General features: G+C 45.2%; 1 protein-coding gene across 1 annotated transcript in view; it reads right to left on the reverse strand.

Annotated features, from left to right (window-relative positions):
• Positions 1 to 17,500, reverse strand: part of wdpcp (WD repeat containing planar cell polarity effector) — a gene marked incomplete at both ends in the record, with an annotated part of 41,453 nt that overhangs the window by 1,105 nt on the left and 22,848 nt on the right. The window contains 5 exons of the mRNA XM_084470599.1: positions 109 to 182; positions 2,250 to 2,385; positions 8,573 to 8,675; positions 15,508 to 15,571; positions 17,107 to 17,230. Of these exons, the coding sequence (XP_084326725.1) occupies positions 109 to 182; positions 2,250 to 2,385; positions 8,573 to 8,675; positions 15,508 to 15,571; positions 17,107 to 17,230 (501 nt within the window). The remainder of the gene's footprint in view (positions 1 to 108; positions 183 to 2,249; positions 2,386 to 8,572; positions 8,676 to 15,507; positions 15,572 to 17,106; positions 17,231 to 17,500) is intronic.

Consider the following 17,500-nt stretch of genomic DNA (forward strand, 5'->3'; position numbering starts at 1 on the left):
TTATAAAGGCACTCTAACGCAGCAATGCATGTATGTTTACACACACACACACACACACACACACACACACACACACACACACACACACACACACACACACACACACACCTTCTTGTCTCCATCCCCGAATGGTGAGTACATCCTCTTCACAAAGTCTCATGTGATTGTTTTCTCGAGCAACCCTGTGGACCAATCATAGTGTACGGTTTTGCATTTGTTTAAACAATTTGACAAAACATAAATATACATCTCATCTCCCTGTCAGCTGAAGAGCATTCTGTGTCTAATCACTACACACTGATGAGCTGCTGTATGACTGTACACATGTACTCCCTAAATAAATACAACTCTAACTTTAACCTTCTTCCAACAAGTACTTTTACTGCTTTAAGCATCAGAAGGCAGTTCCACAATCTGTGAGGGCATTTCAATCTATTTTAGGGACAATGTAGGGTAGGGAATTTATTTAGGAAGCATTGTCATGTTTGTTGACAGTTTCTTAACTTCGCAACAGCAATCGATAAATCAAACGCTCTGACCCAAAAACAAAACAGGTCATTCTTGTTGTCGTTGCAGACCTGTGATAAGGCCGTCCAATCACATCATTCAGCCCGAATGAAATCATGGGATGGCTTCCCTGTCTCTCTTCTTACCTACCTAGCTGCCTACTCACACTCTGCCTGAGCACTCGTTGCAGATGAGCAGAGTCTTCCACCAGGCTACGCAGAGCTATTGCTAAAGCTAGTGAGCTAACGTGTTTTGGGGGAGTGGCTTCGGAGGGAGGCCTGAAGGCAGGGACGTTTCCTGTTGAATACTGTCCTAATCTATCTCGTTCTGATTGATTCCTCCACATTGTCTACCCTACCTTTGACACATTTCTTCCAACAAAGAAGCAAGAGCATTAAATTGCTTAACTAGGAAAATGGAAGTCAAACTATGATAAAACAAATAAAACGATTGATTGGCCACATCTCTACAGCTCCATCTCCATTGGGAACATGAGAATGTATATCAATTGAATGCACTGAAACCCCCTTTGAAGGTAACTAGTCATATTTGCATAACAGGCAAGGTTGATCTATTCCCCCCCCCCCACCCCCTCGCCCCACTCAGCAACAATAAAACACAGAGATGGATTTGGGAACACCACATCTGAGAGGAGTCCTCCAAATCCGCCATTGTGCTCATCTTGATTCTTCAGTCTTTCTCTTTCTCCCCCCTTCTCTCTTTGCAAGCCCTGGGAGGAGGGGGAGGAGGGGGAGGAGGGGGAGGAGGGCTTGGTGTTATAATGCCAAGCTCTCTGTCGGCTAAGCTGTTGCTGGCTCCACATAAGAAACAATGAAACTTCATCGGAGACCAGATTACCAAGTGGAGTGGCGGAGAGCGCGGGGAGCACCCAACTCTCCAAAGGATGAGGCAAATCAAAATCACTTCTTCTGCTTTTTTCTCGTTTCTTTATTATTGTCTGCCTTCCTTTCTTGTGCATTGTCATTATCTACGGGTGATAGCCCGTCAGAGCTGCTGTCGGCCGGACGGCTGGCCGTGGACGCTCTCTCCTCTGTTCCCATCTCTGTTCCCCTCTCTTTCTATTCAGATATATTGTTTTAGGAGTACAGCTTAAGTGAGAGCGTCTTGCTTGCTGTCTATCTCTCTTTCTCTCTGGCCCTGCAGTGTTGGTCTGATAGAGAGGGATTTAGGCGAGATGGAGGGAGCTTATGGGGGAGGTTTGGGCAGGGTCTGCCGTTACACTCACACGCCGCTGGAAGAGCCTGGGAGGACGCAGAGAGCCAATGGGCCGTTTGATCTAATGCACACAAATCCTACATTAATACGCTCTTATAAGTCTTATTTTATTTGGGCTATGAGGAGGGGGCCTCCCTGTTCTTTATCCACAATAACTCACACATTAGGGCCAATGTTGGTGTGTTCCTGAGTGTGTGTGTGTGTGTGTGTGTGTGTGTTACAGCCAGAGAGATACATATTTCTTTCTCTTTTGTCACACTATTTACGTTATATGATCAGTCTGGAGCAGCTCCACTCCAGGCTGATATGGAGGGGTTGTGTGTGTCCGTGTTTGGGTCCTGTATTGACATTACAAATGTCAGGCATATGCTTACAGACCCAAACAGACAGCCGCAAATATCTCCAGACCACTACAGCTCTGTCATGCTGTTGTCAACATTGCATTGTAAGGCACGCACACGCGCGCACGCACACACACACACACACACACACACACACACACGCACCGTGCTGTGGGACGGTGCAGAGGAGCAGGGTCGGTTTCTTCCTTGTCCCTCTCAGTCTGTCTGCTGATGAGTCGGTCTGTGTGTCTGTCACTGAGGGACAAGGTACACACCCGACTCCTACCTCCTGAAGACGCTTCTGCAAGAGATCAAACACACACAAAATGAGGTGTGACAGACCAAATATTTAGAGAGAGAGAGAGAGAGAGAGAGAGAGAGAGAGAGAGAGAGAGGGAGGGGGTTGGTTAGTAATAGAGAGAGTAACATAGAGGGGGGGGGGTAATAGAGTGTAACAGAGAGAGGGAGGGAGGGTAATAGAGAGTAACAGAGGAGGGTGACAGAGAGTAACATAGAGAGGAGGGTAATAGAGAGAGTAACATAGAGAGGAGGGTAATAGAGAGAGTAACATAGAGAGGAGGGTAATAGAGAGAGTAACATAGAGAGGAGGGTAATAGAGAGGGTAACATAGAGAGGAGGGTCATAGAGAGAGTAACATAGAGAGGGAGGGAGGGTAATAGAGAGAGTAACATAGAGAGGAGGGTAATAGAGAGGGTAACATAGAGAGGAGGGTAATAGAGAGAGTAACATAGAGAGGGAGGGAGGGTAATAGAGAGAGTAACATAGAGAGGGAGGGAGGGTAATAGAGAGTAACATAGAGAGGGAGGGATAGAAGGAGGAGAGGAGGTGGAGAAGTGCATCTTGAGATAAAGCGCTCGTCTCTTCTTCCGTTGAAAAGACCCTGAAGCCATATCAGGAGCTGGAAGTGTGTGTGTGTGTGTGTGTGTGTGTAAGGTTAGGGGGGGGGAGGGTGTCATAGCAAACCAAAAAAAAAAAGACAGATGGAGAGACAGAGGCTTTCTGTCACAGCCATTTCGCCCGCCCACCTCCCACACACCCGTATCGACACACAGAGAATCAGGATTTGGCGCCGGTACCAAAGAGATTGCTGCAATGCCAAAATGAACTTATTGTGAGTGCATTTCTATGTGCGTATATGTGGGTCTGTGTATTTCCGTCTGTATATATATCCTACCGCTCTATGGGCACAGGAAGAGACTGTGATCCGTGACAGTCCTATCCCATGTAAACACCTCATCTCTTTGCTCGGATTCTAAGACCATCCAAAAAATCCTAATTGTCTTGGTTTTCTTCAAATACATATATTTACATAACATTATATGCATAATATTGGATGTTTGCAGTTATATTGTATTGTACCTCTATTGTTGTTGATTACTTTAGTTTAGGAAAACATTGCCTCAGCAGGTAGCGGTGGCGTACCATGGAAATCCAGAGTTCTCACGAGAGCACAATTTGAATTTGCTCAGCGAGTCACTCTAACCCTAACGAGAAATATACTCACTCCCCGATCGCCCAAACCCAGAACATTAACCAATCACATTGGTGTATCTGATATAGGCGGGCCAAAAGCGTTGCTGTTTTACCGACCAGATACGGCAAGAGTCTTATCTACTGGTTAGCTCAGCTGGTCTGGAGACGTCACCCCCTTGTATTCTTCTGATTGCTCGTAGTGTTATCCAATTGCGTGCAGTGATATTTTCAAATGCATGCTTGGTGCCGCCCCTCGAGTTGGGCCATTTTCATTACTCGTTGCCAGACCCTACAGCTTTCTAGATGTGGGTCTGGATTGCTAGGGGTGGCGGACAATGGGGGTCAAACCCAGAACCTTGGTACACCCTATAGCCACTAAACTACCCTGCCATAAGACTGCGGGGGGTAGTATCATTGTTTGAAGAACCTAATGTTCCGGTACACAGTGCCATGGTATAAGGCCATGGTGCTGGGGTGGAGGTCGAAACCCTGATCAACCTCCACGGGTCTCACCAGGTTGGAGACCGTGTGTATTTTGGAGTTTGTGTTCAGCCAGTGAGAGAGCATCCTGCTCTGGCCAGCAGCCCATCTCAACAGCCCTAGTCGTGCATCGTTTATAAATGATATGGAATACGTCTTCAAGTGTGCGTGAGTGTATGTGGTAGAAGCTACTGTGAGGCTGTCCCCTTCGGCGATGGGAACCCTCCGATTGGTTAGAATAACCCACAGAGCAGGCAATGGGAACAAAGACACTGTTCAAAGACATCAGCCCTGGATCACAATATCAGCTTTCACATTTCGGAGGACCTTTTACTCACTAGTTTCTGGACAGTAAATAATAAAACCAGGGTAATAATGACTTTAGTGCGGGAGAGAATATGCACGCATGTGCATATGTTTACCTTCGTTGCACTGTATGTTGATGGTGCGTCATTTATTTGCCTGCAAACTACAAGAGCGACGGTTACCATTTGTACAAGAAGAGGGACAGAACGGGCGGGGCCTCTGAAGAAAGGTAACTTGGGCGATGCTGCTACATAAACGCTCACACACACACACACACACACACACACACACTTCTCACACACACACACACTTCTCACACACACACACACACACACACACACACACACACACACACACACACACACACACACACACACACACACACACACACACACACACACACACTTCTCTCACACACACACACACACACACCACACACACACACGCGCGCACGCACGCACGCACACTGGATCCTTGCCAGTAGTACCCTTGCAGGTACTCTAGCGGCCTGGCGGGCTCTGCTGGAGATCTCAGGGCCCTAACTCTCCTCTAATTGGCCCATTGATCCATTAGCATCTCCTTATGTGCTAGCGAGGTCGCGTCGCCTCGCGTCAATACAAGCACCCCCTCTCTCCCTCCCTCCCTCTATACCTCCCTAACTTCTCTCTCAGCTTCATTTCTTCCATTTTCCCTTTTATTTTACTTTCGCCTACCTTTCCTCGTCTTGCCCCTGTATATTATCTCACTGGGTGGGTCCTCTCGTCTCCTCTCCTGCGAGGGTCTCTGAGGAGCGTGCGGTCCAAGGATACAGCGTGCTCCGGGGTAGGAGGGCATCCAGGACATAATTAAGAGGCTTATGAGGGAGGAACAAGCATCTGCTAGTGGCTTGTTCTTTGCATTGCATTATGAATGGAAATGATTTTTTTCTCTCTTCATAATCATAATAACAATTCCAAGGAACACCCGGCGACTACAAGCAAACAGGCCCCAAGGATACAAAAGAAATGCTAAAAACACACGCATAGAACCAACAATGCCTGAGGTGTTGACCTTATATTGGGAGTGTAAGTATCTCTGTGGTCTCAGACACGCGTGCAGAGTTTTAAGTCTCTTTGAAGGACTCATCAGACATGTACTCCGTCTCCGTCCATCAGAAATGCTAATGTATTTCGTTCGGCCGCTGGCCTTTGAAGCATCTGAGCGGTGAGTTTGTGTGCGCTCAGCGGTATTGAAGCACACTGGTATGTGTGTGTGTGTGTGTGTGTGTGTGTGTGTGTGTGTGTGTGTGCAAGTGCAAACGTGTGTGCGATTGTACGTGTACGTATGCGTGTGTGTGCGTGTGTTTGCGTTTGTCTGTGTTAGCATACAAATATTTGTGTGAGTGTGTGTGTGTGTGTGTGTGTGTGTGTGTGTGTGTGTGTGTGTGTGTGTGTATGTGTGTGTGTTCATAAGTGTATGGTGTGTGTGTAGGTCTGATCCCCTCTGGTATGTGCCCTCCTGAGTGTGTGTCAGAGGGCAGGAGAGGTTCAGGTTATGACAAGGGCTTTCGCAAAAAAAAAGAAGATATATATAATAATATCTTCCTGATAATATTAAGATATTATATTTATATATATATATATTTTATAAATATTTCAAACATTTGTATTAGTTCACATCCGTTTTTTTTGTATGTGTACAAGCGTAATTTGTGAACTTTACAGTAAACACACAGGGTGTTTACTGTATGAGTGTTTTACAGGCTGGGCTTCTGCCAAGCACAGAATGTACCATCCGTCATTCTGCTTCTAGCAAGGGCAAACCTGTTGCTCAAACGCAACATTGAATTGTGCTTACAAAGTGATGTTTGGTGTGGAGAGCAAATGCATGAGGGATTCTGATCAACCATCATAAGGAACAAGAACCCCATAAAAAAAAAAGACATACTGCGGTCTCAGCTACTGCTTACTCACTCATCAATAAAGCCTTATCAGATCACAGAATAAAAATATAAACACATCATGTCAACCTCAAATAGATAATGTAAGGTTAACTTTGATGGAGCGGAAATTATTATTATTATTATTATTATTATTATTATTATTATTATTATTATTCTGAATCATGTTGAGTCATTATGGTTGACCATTGTGATGACACCAGCATTTACACTGTGGCCATCCCAATATAGGAAGGGTTAACCCATACAATGCCGGCAAACAGCCACTTTTCAATAGGCCCTTAGGCCCAGGGAAACTGGGTTATCAACAATTCAGAGAGACACACAAGGAAATGTAGCACACGTCCAAAAGAAGGTATGGCGTAAAGAACAAGTGCTGTGACTTCAAGTATCGGAACCACTTGTTTGTGTGTTTTGCCGCTCCACACAGACGCAGCAGTGAGTGGTGGCAAGAGGCCTGCCCCTGGGGGCCCCGGTGCCCCTCAATCAGAGGGCCCTCCACAGGGAGCTGTCAGTGGGTGTCAGTCGCACAGTGAGCTGTCTTCCTGCATACATCTGTGCACTCCTACATGCCCCTCATTAGAGCCCGACCCAGACTGCACTTTAGGGGCCGATACCAATATTAGGGAGAAAAAAAGATGTAGATATCGATATATCGGCTGATATTCAAAATATAGATCTATAGGCCATTATTCGATATACATATATATATATATACATATTATATTATCTATATATATATTTATATATTTGCTGCTCACCTTCCAGTAATGCTTAGGGCCACAGCAACATCACATTGAAATCATGAGCTAAGGAACTGTAATAAAGCGTATGGGGAGGAGCTACTAACCTTCACACAGATCAAAATCTGTTGGTGTTGGGAGTGTTTACGTGGATGTGCTCAGTTAAAGCATTTAGAGATTCAACCGCTACAGTAGAGGATTTACAAAGAGGTTAATACATTTATAGATAAACACCATTTCAAAAGGTTTGATATCAGTGCATATCGGCCAACATATACCACAATACCGATATGTGATAGGCTAATAAAATCGGCAAACCGTTATCAGGCTCTACTAGACATTACCAAGAACAATGTCCACACTACGCCCGGATATATGTAAAATCATCGGTTTTCTGTGCATAAGAGCATTTTCGGCGGCATTTACATATGTGCACATATGCGCAGAATGTAGGAGATCACATGACTATCAGACCAAAATATAATTTGTCAGAATTTGAGACAGTGTTTTGAGATGATCCTCTCTGGAGAGTGTTCTCCTCAGGTTGCTGTGGTCACCGCCTCGTGGCTCATCACAGCGCTCTCATGACCTCTGATGCCACTCAACCCTAAGAGCTCAATTAGACAGTCAACTTGTGACTAACCCAGCTGACCCCATTAGACTGAACCCCACCTAGGGCTGGCCAGTGATGGATGGTCGTATTTAAGCCCTAGCACGACACCAGGCTGAACACCGTGTGACACGAGTCTCAGTGGATGACTTTATATATAAGTGTTCTCAAAAAGATACTGAATGTTTGAGATGGTTTAAATGCAGTATGGATACACCGGTACCAGCTGTGCCATGTCGCTCTCTCCCCTCTCCGAGTCGGCCCTATCTCAAGGAGAATATTGTTTTCATTAATGTAAATAGGTTGTAACTACTATGTTCAGTCATTCTGCTGTCCTACCTCCTTATCATGTTACATCTTCTTTTAATACAAATTTTATATTGTACACATTCTTCCCTCAGGTATTGAAAATGTTATCGAATTGTGATGTTTTTCAAGCTATTGTATGGAAGTTAAAAACACTACTTTACACGTCTGTTAGGTCCCCATGTCGGCCCTGATAAGGACCTGGCAGCGGCGTACAGATGATGGACATCGGCTTCCCATTCCAGTCTGTCCATCCCAAGAGAACCCGGGGAGGACGTGTGGACATGGGGACCCGCCAAGCCCAGAGGTCCAAGAGAGGCAGAACATAATCAACATGGCTCTCCCAGAACCCAAGCTCCAAAAACAAAAAGCCTCCTCTGAGCTGCCACACGCGACGGTGCACACGTCATGCTCATTCTGTCTCACGCACAATACCCGGGCTTTACCAGGGACTCTTGGAATTATTGGTGCTATCAATTCAAGGCAAGGGTAAAAAGAGTGGGGGGAAAAGAAGATGTTTTTCGCAAAGTCAAAAATATTGGTGTCAGGAAGATAAGGGGAGAGATAATGTAATGGAAGAAGAAGAGAGTCCAAACGGAGACGTCCTTACCGGCGGCGGCGGCGATGGCGGGTAACTCGGCCTCACGGGCCTTCCTCCTGGCCACGTCCGCCAGCACCATCTCGCCCTTATCAACGGCCACATAATGGAGGTCCTTTGAAGGCGTGGAATAAAGGAAAGGAACGTCAATGTTAATCTAAAACGAATCTAGGCTCCTGTGACAATATTTCTTTTCCATCTTTTTTTCTTCTTTTAGGGTGGGGGGGACGGGGGGACGGGGGGACGGGTGGACGGGTGGGGGACGGGGGGGGGACGGGGGGGGGGAGGGGGGGTTGGGGTACGGTCGGGCTTGTTTGACAGAAGAAGGCAGAAACAGATAAAAACAGGAGACATTTGAAGCCCTCACATCAGAAAAGCGGACCGGTCGGATCCAAATAAGGAAAAAAAAAAAAGAAAAGCTCCGTGCCCCCCTCGTCTTTCCCACCCCCATGTGCCCACCCTGGGTTTGAACTAGGGAGAGGAGGGGGGAGGGGCATGGAGAGGGGGGGGTGGTGGGCTGTTATCAGACACATTTCAAAAGTAGTAGTGCGAGGGGGGGGGGGGGGGGGGGGTGGGGGTGGGGGGGTCACCTTTCCGGAGACCGGCAGCTATTCTGCTCAAACTCAGCAGCTGCCATTCAAGTCAAACTCTGTCCCAGTAAGAAGGAGCCACGTGCTTCAGTGGTATTCTGAACGGCCGGCAGGGAAATGAGGTACTAATTAGAAATGTACTGTTTAATACACAATAGATACATATAAAGTATCTGTATCATCCATATTAGTTGAAAGTAGTAAGTAAACTTAACATTAAGTAAACTTAATGTTTATCTCACTTCTCTTCTCCCCCTCTCCTTGCATTACAAGTTAGATCACTGGAGACCAGTGTGTGACATCTGGGGTAAAAGGGAGAGGAGATAAGAATAACCTTTAAACACTTTAACACTTTCAAGTGGAAAAGTTATTGTGGAGTGACTGATTCAGGTGGACATTTTATTTTTTCCCCAAATGATCAAACAGCGAGAACACAGACCATGGCGCTGCTGACCTGAAAAGGAGCACAGGGGTTTCTTATGGCTAAACGCAGGGGGTGAAAGACCAATCAAAGGCTAGGGTGCGTTAAGAAAACCCTTCCGCCTCACTGACATCACAGGGCCCCAGTGTGGTGAGTAGCAGCCACTAACCCCCATCTGTCTCAGGCCAGCCCCCCCGTGGTCACGGCTTCACCCAGTCCCAATAATACATTGTATCCATGCTTTTGATACAGAAAGAAAGGACTACAGAGAGAAAGAAATAAGGAAAGAAGGGGACACAATTATGGGAATGAGAGGGAGGTAAAAGAGGAAAAAGAGAGGTGTTTGAGACATTGAAAAGGCTGAATGAAGGCAGATTGAATAATTACAGTGTGGCACCAGCCCTCTGTGAAGCACAACTATGGGACATTTGTGAAAATTACCTATGACAAAATGGCCTCAATAGAGGGTAAATTGACAAACAGAGCATCAAGAGAGTTTTTTTTTTATTGTGAAATGTCAGCCAGTGGGTGAAGAATGAGGAGAAAAGAGGAGGAGAAGGGGGACGTAGTAACTGTGGATCTAGAGCTAGTGTGGACAATCTTTAAGGGGTCATATCATGCATTTCTTCTGGTAAATAATAACAATTTTGGGTTCTACTAGAATAGGTTTAAGTTCTTTAGTGTTAAAAATACAATGTATTTCTCTCACAGTGCATTGCTGCAGGCCCTCATTCCCCCTTTGTCAGAAAAGCTCAGTTTTAGCTCTTGCCTCTTTAAGGCCCCCTCTCGAAAATCCCAGTCTGCTCTGATTGGTTAGCTGGCCCGATCTGTTGTGATTTGTCAACCGCTTAGCGTGTGTATCGGAAATCTCAAGCCCAGAAGTGCCGAGCAGCTGTCAACTTTGCCGTTGACAATGGTTACAGTTGAGCTACACCTGTTTGAGGTTTGAGCCGCAACACAAAGTCAGGCCGAACAATTGTGGCAACGAGTAGGATGTATCACAGTGGTAAGCGGTTATGTTGTAACTATCTTAAATTTCAGATGTAACGTTCTTACTATTGTTTCTCTACATCACGTGTAGATAAGTGCATATTTTCTAATTACTCATGTAGGTGCATTTGTTGAAACTGCACCAGCAGAGAAATACAAAAGGTAGCTTACAGTGAGTATTACCAATGTCTACCTTACTCCTTTTTTGTTGTTGTATCTTAGTAGCGTTGTAAGAATTAGACTAATGTTGCTCGTTGCTTGTGTTGGGAAAGACTACAGCCTGCACTTGGTATCTGGATCCGGCATCACCTGAACATTGTCCTTTATGTAAAAGGTATCAATGTTTTGTATTATCCACATAGATTCGAACACCATTTCATTTGAAATACAAGTATGACAGGAAAACAGATGTTTCTTCCTGAGTCAATATTTCCCCTCTGCGGTGATGTTGCCTCCTGAGTTATTATTTGCTTTATTGTAGAACAGTGTTTGATGAAAATCATTCTGGTGCTCCAAGTAAAGGAGAGGGGAGAGCATTGTGACATGCAATCTCAGAATGGACGACAGTATTGACTGATAATTGGTTTCCTTTCAAATTAGAACAGATTAGGGTAATCAATACACGGAGGAGCCAAGCTGAAGCTGTAAGGGTTTGCATTTGTGTGTTTTATCAGTGTCAGAAACAAGATAATATTGAGTACAGTTCAGCTGTGACAGTGTATTAATGTTTGATAAATTTGGCAGTTTAAATACTCATTAATGGCCATTTTACAACAATATGCTGTGCTCTAAGACCTTCTAATTCGCTGGTTAACTTTTGGGTTTGGATGCTTGAATTTAAGGTATTTCATTACAACTTGAGAATGAAGAGCTTATATTTGAGAGTGCCATATACACCTGGGAGCTATTAGTGGGTAAAATTAAGTTTTAGGAATATATTTTGAGTTGATTGCGCATGCCTCTGTTTGAGCCAATTTAGATTTGGGGCCATCCCGACTGATATCTGGCCCATCAGGGCCCTATAACCTGATTGGGTCGGGGAATCCATCTTGCCTGTCAAGATGGAAATATAGAGAAATATAGGGAGGGAGGGAGCAGAGTAGGATGGGACATTTCTTTGGTTTCAAAGTTTCAAACAGCTTTAGGTCATATGTTGAGGACTAGATGGTCTGAATGAAATAAAATAAATACCAAACATTATACAAACTATGCAAAGCATTTGCACGTTTATAAAACACCCACAAATGCTGTACATCAAGATAAAATAATTATTCTGGTAGCGACAACATATATATATATATATTTACATATAACCAGCTCTTGCTCCTATGCCCTATTATCATGTAAACCACAGGCCAGTTGAACAGTGAAACTATTTGAGGAGCGGCTATAGCATCGAGCTCCTTACATTTAAACAACACTTGAATTACTCGGAGCTGGAGGAGCCCAACGGCGCAGGGCCGCTCTCACACCTGACACCATGAGCACAGAGCAAGGGCCCTCCTGGGACCGCAGACCTAACCCTAACCCTAATCCTAACCCTAACCCTAACCCTCACCCAACGGAGCAGGGCTGCTCTCACACCTGACACCATGAGCACAGAGCAAGGGCCCTCCTGGGACCGCAGACCGCATCAGGTCTCTCACGCACCATGGTTGAACTACTGCACCGAAGGACGAAAGAAGAAGAGGAGAACGCAAGGGAGGGAGGAAGAGGAAGATAGCGGTGCTGTGCAGTAGAAAGAACATTGTAGGGGACATTGCAAAATGTCCTCTTCGTTGTAAGCTGAAAAACAACACATCATCGTCTTGTTATCAGAGGCTGTTTAATGAGCTAGAGACAGCCCCTGCTACCGCAGCCTCTACCTACCAACCTCCATCTACTCCTACATCAACCTCCATCTAACCCTACATCAAACCTCCATCTAACCCTACATCCAACCTCCACCTAACCCTACATCCAACCTCCACCTACCCCTACATCCAACCTCCACCTACCCCTACATCCAACCTCCACCTACCCCTACATCCAACCTCCACCTACCCCTACATCCAACCTCCCGACCGTCCCCTCGCCTCCTGACCCCCTGAACACCACAGTGTTGCTTTTCCACAAAAGGTTTCTTTTTGAGGAGAGCCTCAAAGGACTGCTATTATTAGTCGGGAAACAATGAGGGCCTGAGAGAGAGCACCTCCTGCTGAGATATTCTACCAGATGTGTGAGTGTGTGATCACACACATCATTTCATTTAATAATTCTAACAATGTTATGCAATTAAATTATACATTCTGTAATTTTCTGGAACGGTTTGTTCTTCAACAAAAGCGCGCACGCGGCAGATAGAGAGAGAGAGAGAGAGAGAGAGAGAGAGAGAGAGAGACAGAGAGAGGGAGAGAGTGTATTTGTGTGTGGGTTTGTGTGGGTTTTCGCCCAGCCAGGCATGCCATGCAGCCGAAGCCAGTATTTTATTGGCCTATGAGGGGAAGTGGCCTCGTTGACCCCTGACCTCGTCTCAATCAGCCAACCAGCAGGCTAGCACAAAAACACAGCCTAATTAGCGCAGGGAGGTTAGACGTCGACAGTTTCCTTTCTCCAGGGAAGTGAAGGTGTTACCAGCGACATGAGGTTGTTACATCGACAGGAGACGTTGTTACAAAGCAGGATGTTCTGACAACGCTAAAATGGTCCCCGTCACGTTGGCTTTGGTTTGCTATTGGTCAAGGTTCATTTGACTCATTATAAATGCATTGTGCAACGTTACTGACTCCTTGAAGGCACTGCGTATAAAATAACAAAAATCTGAAAATCCAGACCAATTTTCGAACCTCACAATTGAACGTTGCGATGGGTTAAGAAAGTATAAATATAATCTGCATATATATTTATATATATATTCCGCTAAATGCTGTGTGCGGCCGCCTTTTGGATGCTGGTCTGCTCTCTTGGGTGTTTCTTTGTGTTCCTTTCAACAGTGTTACTCTCTGGCTTTCTCCTGGAGGTCAGCAAGCTGGCCCTCCTTTCTTCCTTTGCTCTTTCGCTCTGTTTCCTCTTTTTATTCAGAGTGACGTGAAGTTTTTAAACGATGCGGCCAGCCTGCGCAGCGCCATTCTTCCTCTCAAGACACTCCCCTTTCTTTATTTAGCTTTCACTTTTCCTTATTTCTCTTTCAGACTATCTCTTTACAACTCTCAGGCTAACAGCCTTTCTATTATTTAATATGATTAGATACAATTTTCTCTAACTTGGTAAAGAAAACTTAACCTGTCTAACACACAATGTCAGCTTAGTTATAGGGCTTTGACTATTACCAATAATATGCGTATTAATGCTCACTGTTTATATAATGCTCTTCTGGTAGTAAAATAAAAATTTGGCTGACTAAAAGCGTAGTGAATGTGTACTCCACTGAAGTTTAAGAAGCATCTATTTTTTTCAGATCACAACACAGACAGTAAACAGGAGAAACTGTTGTTCAGATTGTCTTATTGGATGTTGAAAATCGAAAAGGTCGAGAAGATTGCAATTTACACATGAACCACACAACACAAAGACACCAGGGCCGATAACAATGAAGGCTTCATGAGGTCACAGTTTGCTTTTACTTGAGCCAGTTGTTGTACCATTTGATGTCGGGGCGGTGGACTCTGATAAACAGAGATTTCCAATGATTGTGATTAACCAATCAGTGGTCTCCTCTACCCCATAGCATGGTTGGCATGCTTGGTTGGTGCCAGGTCAAGACCCCTGGCTTAAACCAGCAGGGGAGTGACAGCATGGTACGGGTCGACGGTGTAAAGACACAGAGAGTGAGCGAGAGACATCTCTCTCTCTCTCTTTCTCTCTCCCCAAGACTCCCTCTGTTTGCTTTTTCAAGGTCCGCAGCTTTGACTCCACCTTTTCAATTTGTCTTCTCAGCAGCCCTACTTAGCAGGGAGGGAGCTGGAGCCAGGGCTAGGAGTCTGTGTGTGTGTGTGTGTGTGTGTGTGTATGTGTGTGTGTGTGTGTGTGTGTGTGTGTGTTAATTGTATGGGTGTTGCTGAAACATGTGGTGCAAACAAGTCCTATATAAAAACCAAGGGGGGGCTGGGGGGGAGAGTCTAATGGAAGAGCTTATCAACACAGAGAGGGGTAAGGAGTGTAGGCAGATGTAAGACAGGATGAGAGCGGGGGAGTAATGCAGGTTGGGTCACAACATCACTAACACAAGGAGAAAGTACAACTCTCACATCAAGGATATTGAGTACACAAATAAAAACAAAAAAGGGAACAAATGGATACACTTCAAATAATTCCAAAATGTATTCCTCTTATTTTAGGACTGATCTTTATTGTTGAAGGTATGATATGTAACTGGTGCCGCTAAGGGTCTCTCAATCAAAACAATAGCAAAAGACGTGGTTTGATTATGTCATGAACTAGCAGTAGCTTATTAGAAAGGCCATAGCCAATTGGTAGACTCTTATGAGGCCATTTCGATCTTAGACCGCTGTTGGGTCATTTCTGACCAATCAATCTCTTCCCTGATTGGTTCCTGGAATCCATATTGCCTGTCAATTACATTCTCGTCTTATGGCGTTATCATCTCAATTATCATCATCTCAATTCTTTTTAAAATCGTCCTCTCTTTTCCTCACTCTTACTCTTAATTAGTACCTTCAGAAGATTTCACCTCGAGCTGTATACAGCCTACATTGTCTTATATCTGTGTATTTTATCTATTGTATCTGTGTACTGCATTCCTGGAATTCAAGCATTTTCTTGGCCTTAATGACATCTACTCGTGGTTCTCTGATGCACACACGACAAATAAACCCAAAGTGAAAGACGTGTCATTATGGTGATAGTGAAGTGTTCCAGTGATCTGATAACCTGGTGAGGTGAGCGGGGTGAGGAGTTGACCACCAGAGCATGGCAGTGTGTGTCAGGGCTTCCTGTTGCTCACTCACCATGAACAGGTCTCTGGCCCTGAGGTCCACGGCCAGCAGGAAGGCCTTCTCCAGACGCTGGTACCTGCAGCCACACAGCAGAGCAAAGTTCAGCACAATGCGCTGAACACCAGACAGACTAAACACCCGCCGCATGTGCACATACTGACTTTTAGAATCCATGTTGGTCCTACAATACAACTGGATGGTCCCAGTGTTTCAGACCTTAACATTTATATATGGACTTTTGATAATTAGCCAAGTGTTTTATTTAGATTATGTTGAGCCAACATGAAATGGTATCATGCAAAATTGGAATAAATAAGAATTGCAAAGAACCTGAAAATACTCTTCCTACTGATAAAAAAGGGAATATAAAGAGAGAGCGAGAGAGAGAGAGAGAGAGAGAGAGAGAGAGAGAGAGAGAGAGAGAGAGAGAGAGAGAGAGAGAGAGAGAGAGAGAGAAAGAGACAGACAGACAGACAGAGAGAGAGAGAGACAGACAGAGAGAGAGAGACAGAGAGGAAAACAGTGAGAAAGAAAGGGTGAGGGAGGGGAGAGACAGGCTGGAGAACGAGCTGTATCTCTCAATACAAAACACCTCAAACTTCCCCTTGGCTGAGCCAACATGAATCAAACAAGCAGGCAGAGAAACAGAGGGGAGGGGGGGATGCTGCGTTTGATGTGCACGGAGGAAGAGAGAATGCAGGTGGACGATAGGAGAGGAGAGGAGGATGCCAGAATAATCCTCTGGTTCTGCTACAGAGAGGGGGGAGGAAGAGAGGAGGCAGTTGGTGGAGTGAGTGAACGAGGGAAGGAGACACAAGAGGAAGAGAATGGGAGGACGAAAAAAAAGGAAGAAAGAAACAGGGTCCATTTCAGTCAAACAGATGTTTGAAAAGGCTCTCAGAATGAAGACACAGGCTAAACACAAATAGTGAGCCGGCCTTTTCTCTATTCTGAATGACATGAAAGTAAAAATGAACACCTGCAATGTTTTCATGACAACATGTAAAGAGCATGAAGGTTGCAGCGTGTCTTGTTGTTTGCTCTGGCGATGCAGTCGGATGTAGAGGCCAAACGTGCAAGGGATGCATTCTTTATGTAACAATTCAACTCATCACTCATAACTCATATCTGCAGACTCTGCTGGCCTTTGCTGAGACCACCTAGATGAGTTGGCGTTGTGGGACAATTCCCACCTCACATGACTTTATCGGTGAGGTCTTCAGCAGTTTAAAATGTATTTCATTGGTTTACTTATCCCGCTGTGGAAATCATGACCTTGTAGTCGTTCAATTGAGCAGAAACGTGACCACAACATCCCTACTACAGGAGGTCAACTGTCAGCCCTTCATCCTGGGAGGAAGAAGCTATGAGGTCCAAAACCCAAGACCCACCCAGGCCATGTCATAACCGACGCAAAAATAATGTTTTACAATTTCGGCACCCATTATAGGGACTGAAATATGCTCCCCGCATGCCTCCATTAAAGCACACTGATTCTATTTCATTTTTCTGGTGGCGCTGCAAATATGATGTGACATTGCTCTGCTTTGGGCTCAATATGCATCAGGGATGATGGAAGGGTTGTAGTCGTGGTGACTAAGACAAGGATACCTGACGAGGTGGTGGAAGAACCGCCGTGCGTAGGAGCTGATTGGCTCCCTGTACTCCAGGACCACAGCGTCAGGGAGGGGGACAGGTGGGGCGTAGAACACCCCTAGGGCTGCCTCCAGCTGGGCTGCAGACACACACACACACACACACAGTAAAAACCTGAATATGAAATAATATTTCAAAGACTTTGTGACCATAATCTAAGCCTAAATCCCTTACTAGCACTTTAAGGTACCTGCCATCAAAGTACCAGCGAAGAACCATCAAAGAACCTTAGAAACATGACGATTGTGTTTTCAGATGCATACCCGGATGCAGGATTGTATGGCAAGCCCCTCCCCTAAAACACTTATCCATATTAACCAATAAGGTTATACAAGCTGAGGCTAGTGTC

Source organism: Micromesistius poutassou, assembly GCF_964030765.1.
Source record: "Micromesistius poutassou genome assembly, chromosome: 7".
Classification (NCBI taxonomy): Eukaryota; Metazoa; Chordata; class Actinopteri; order Gadiformes; family Gadidae; genus Micromesistius; species Micromesistius poutassou.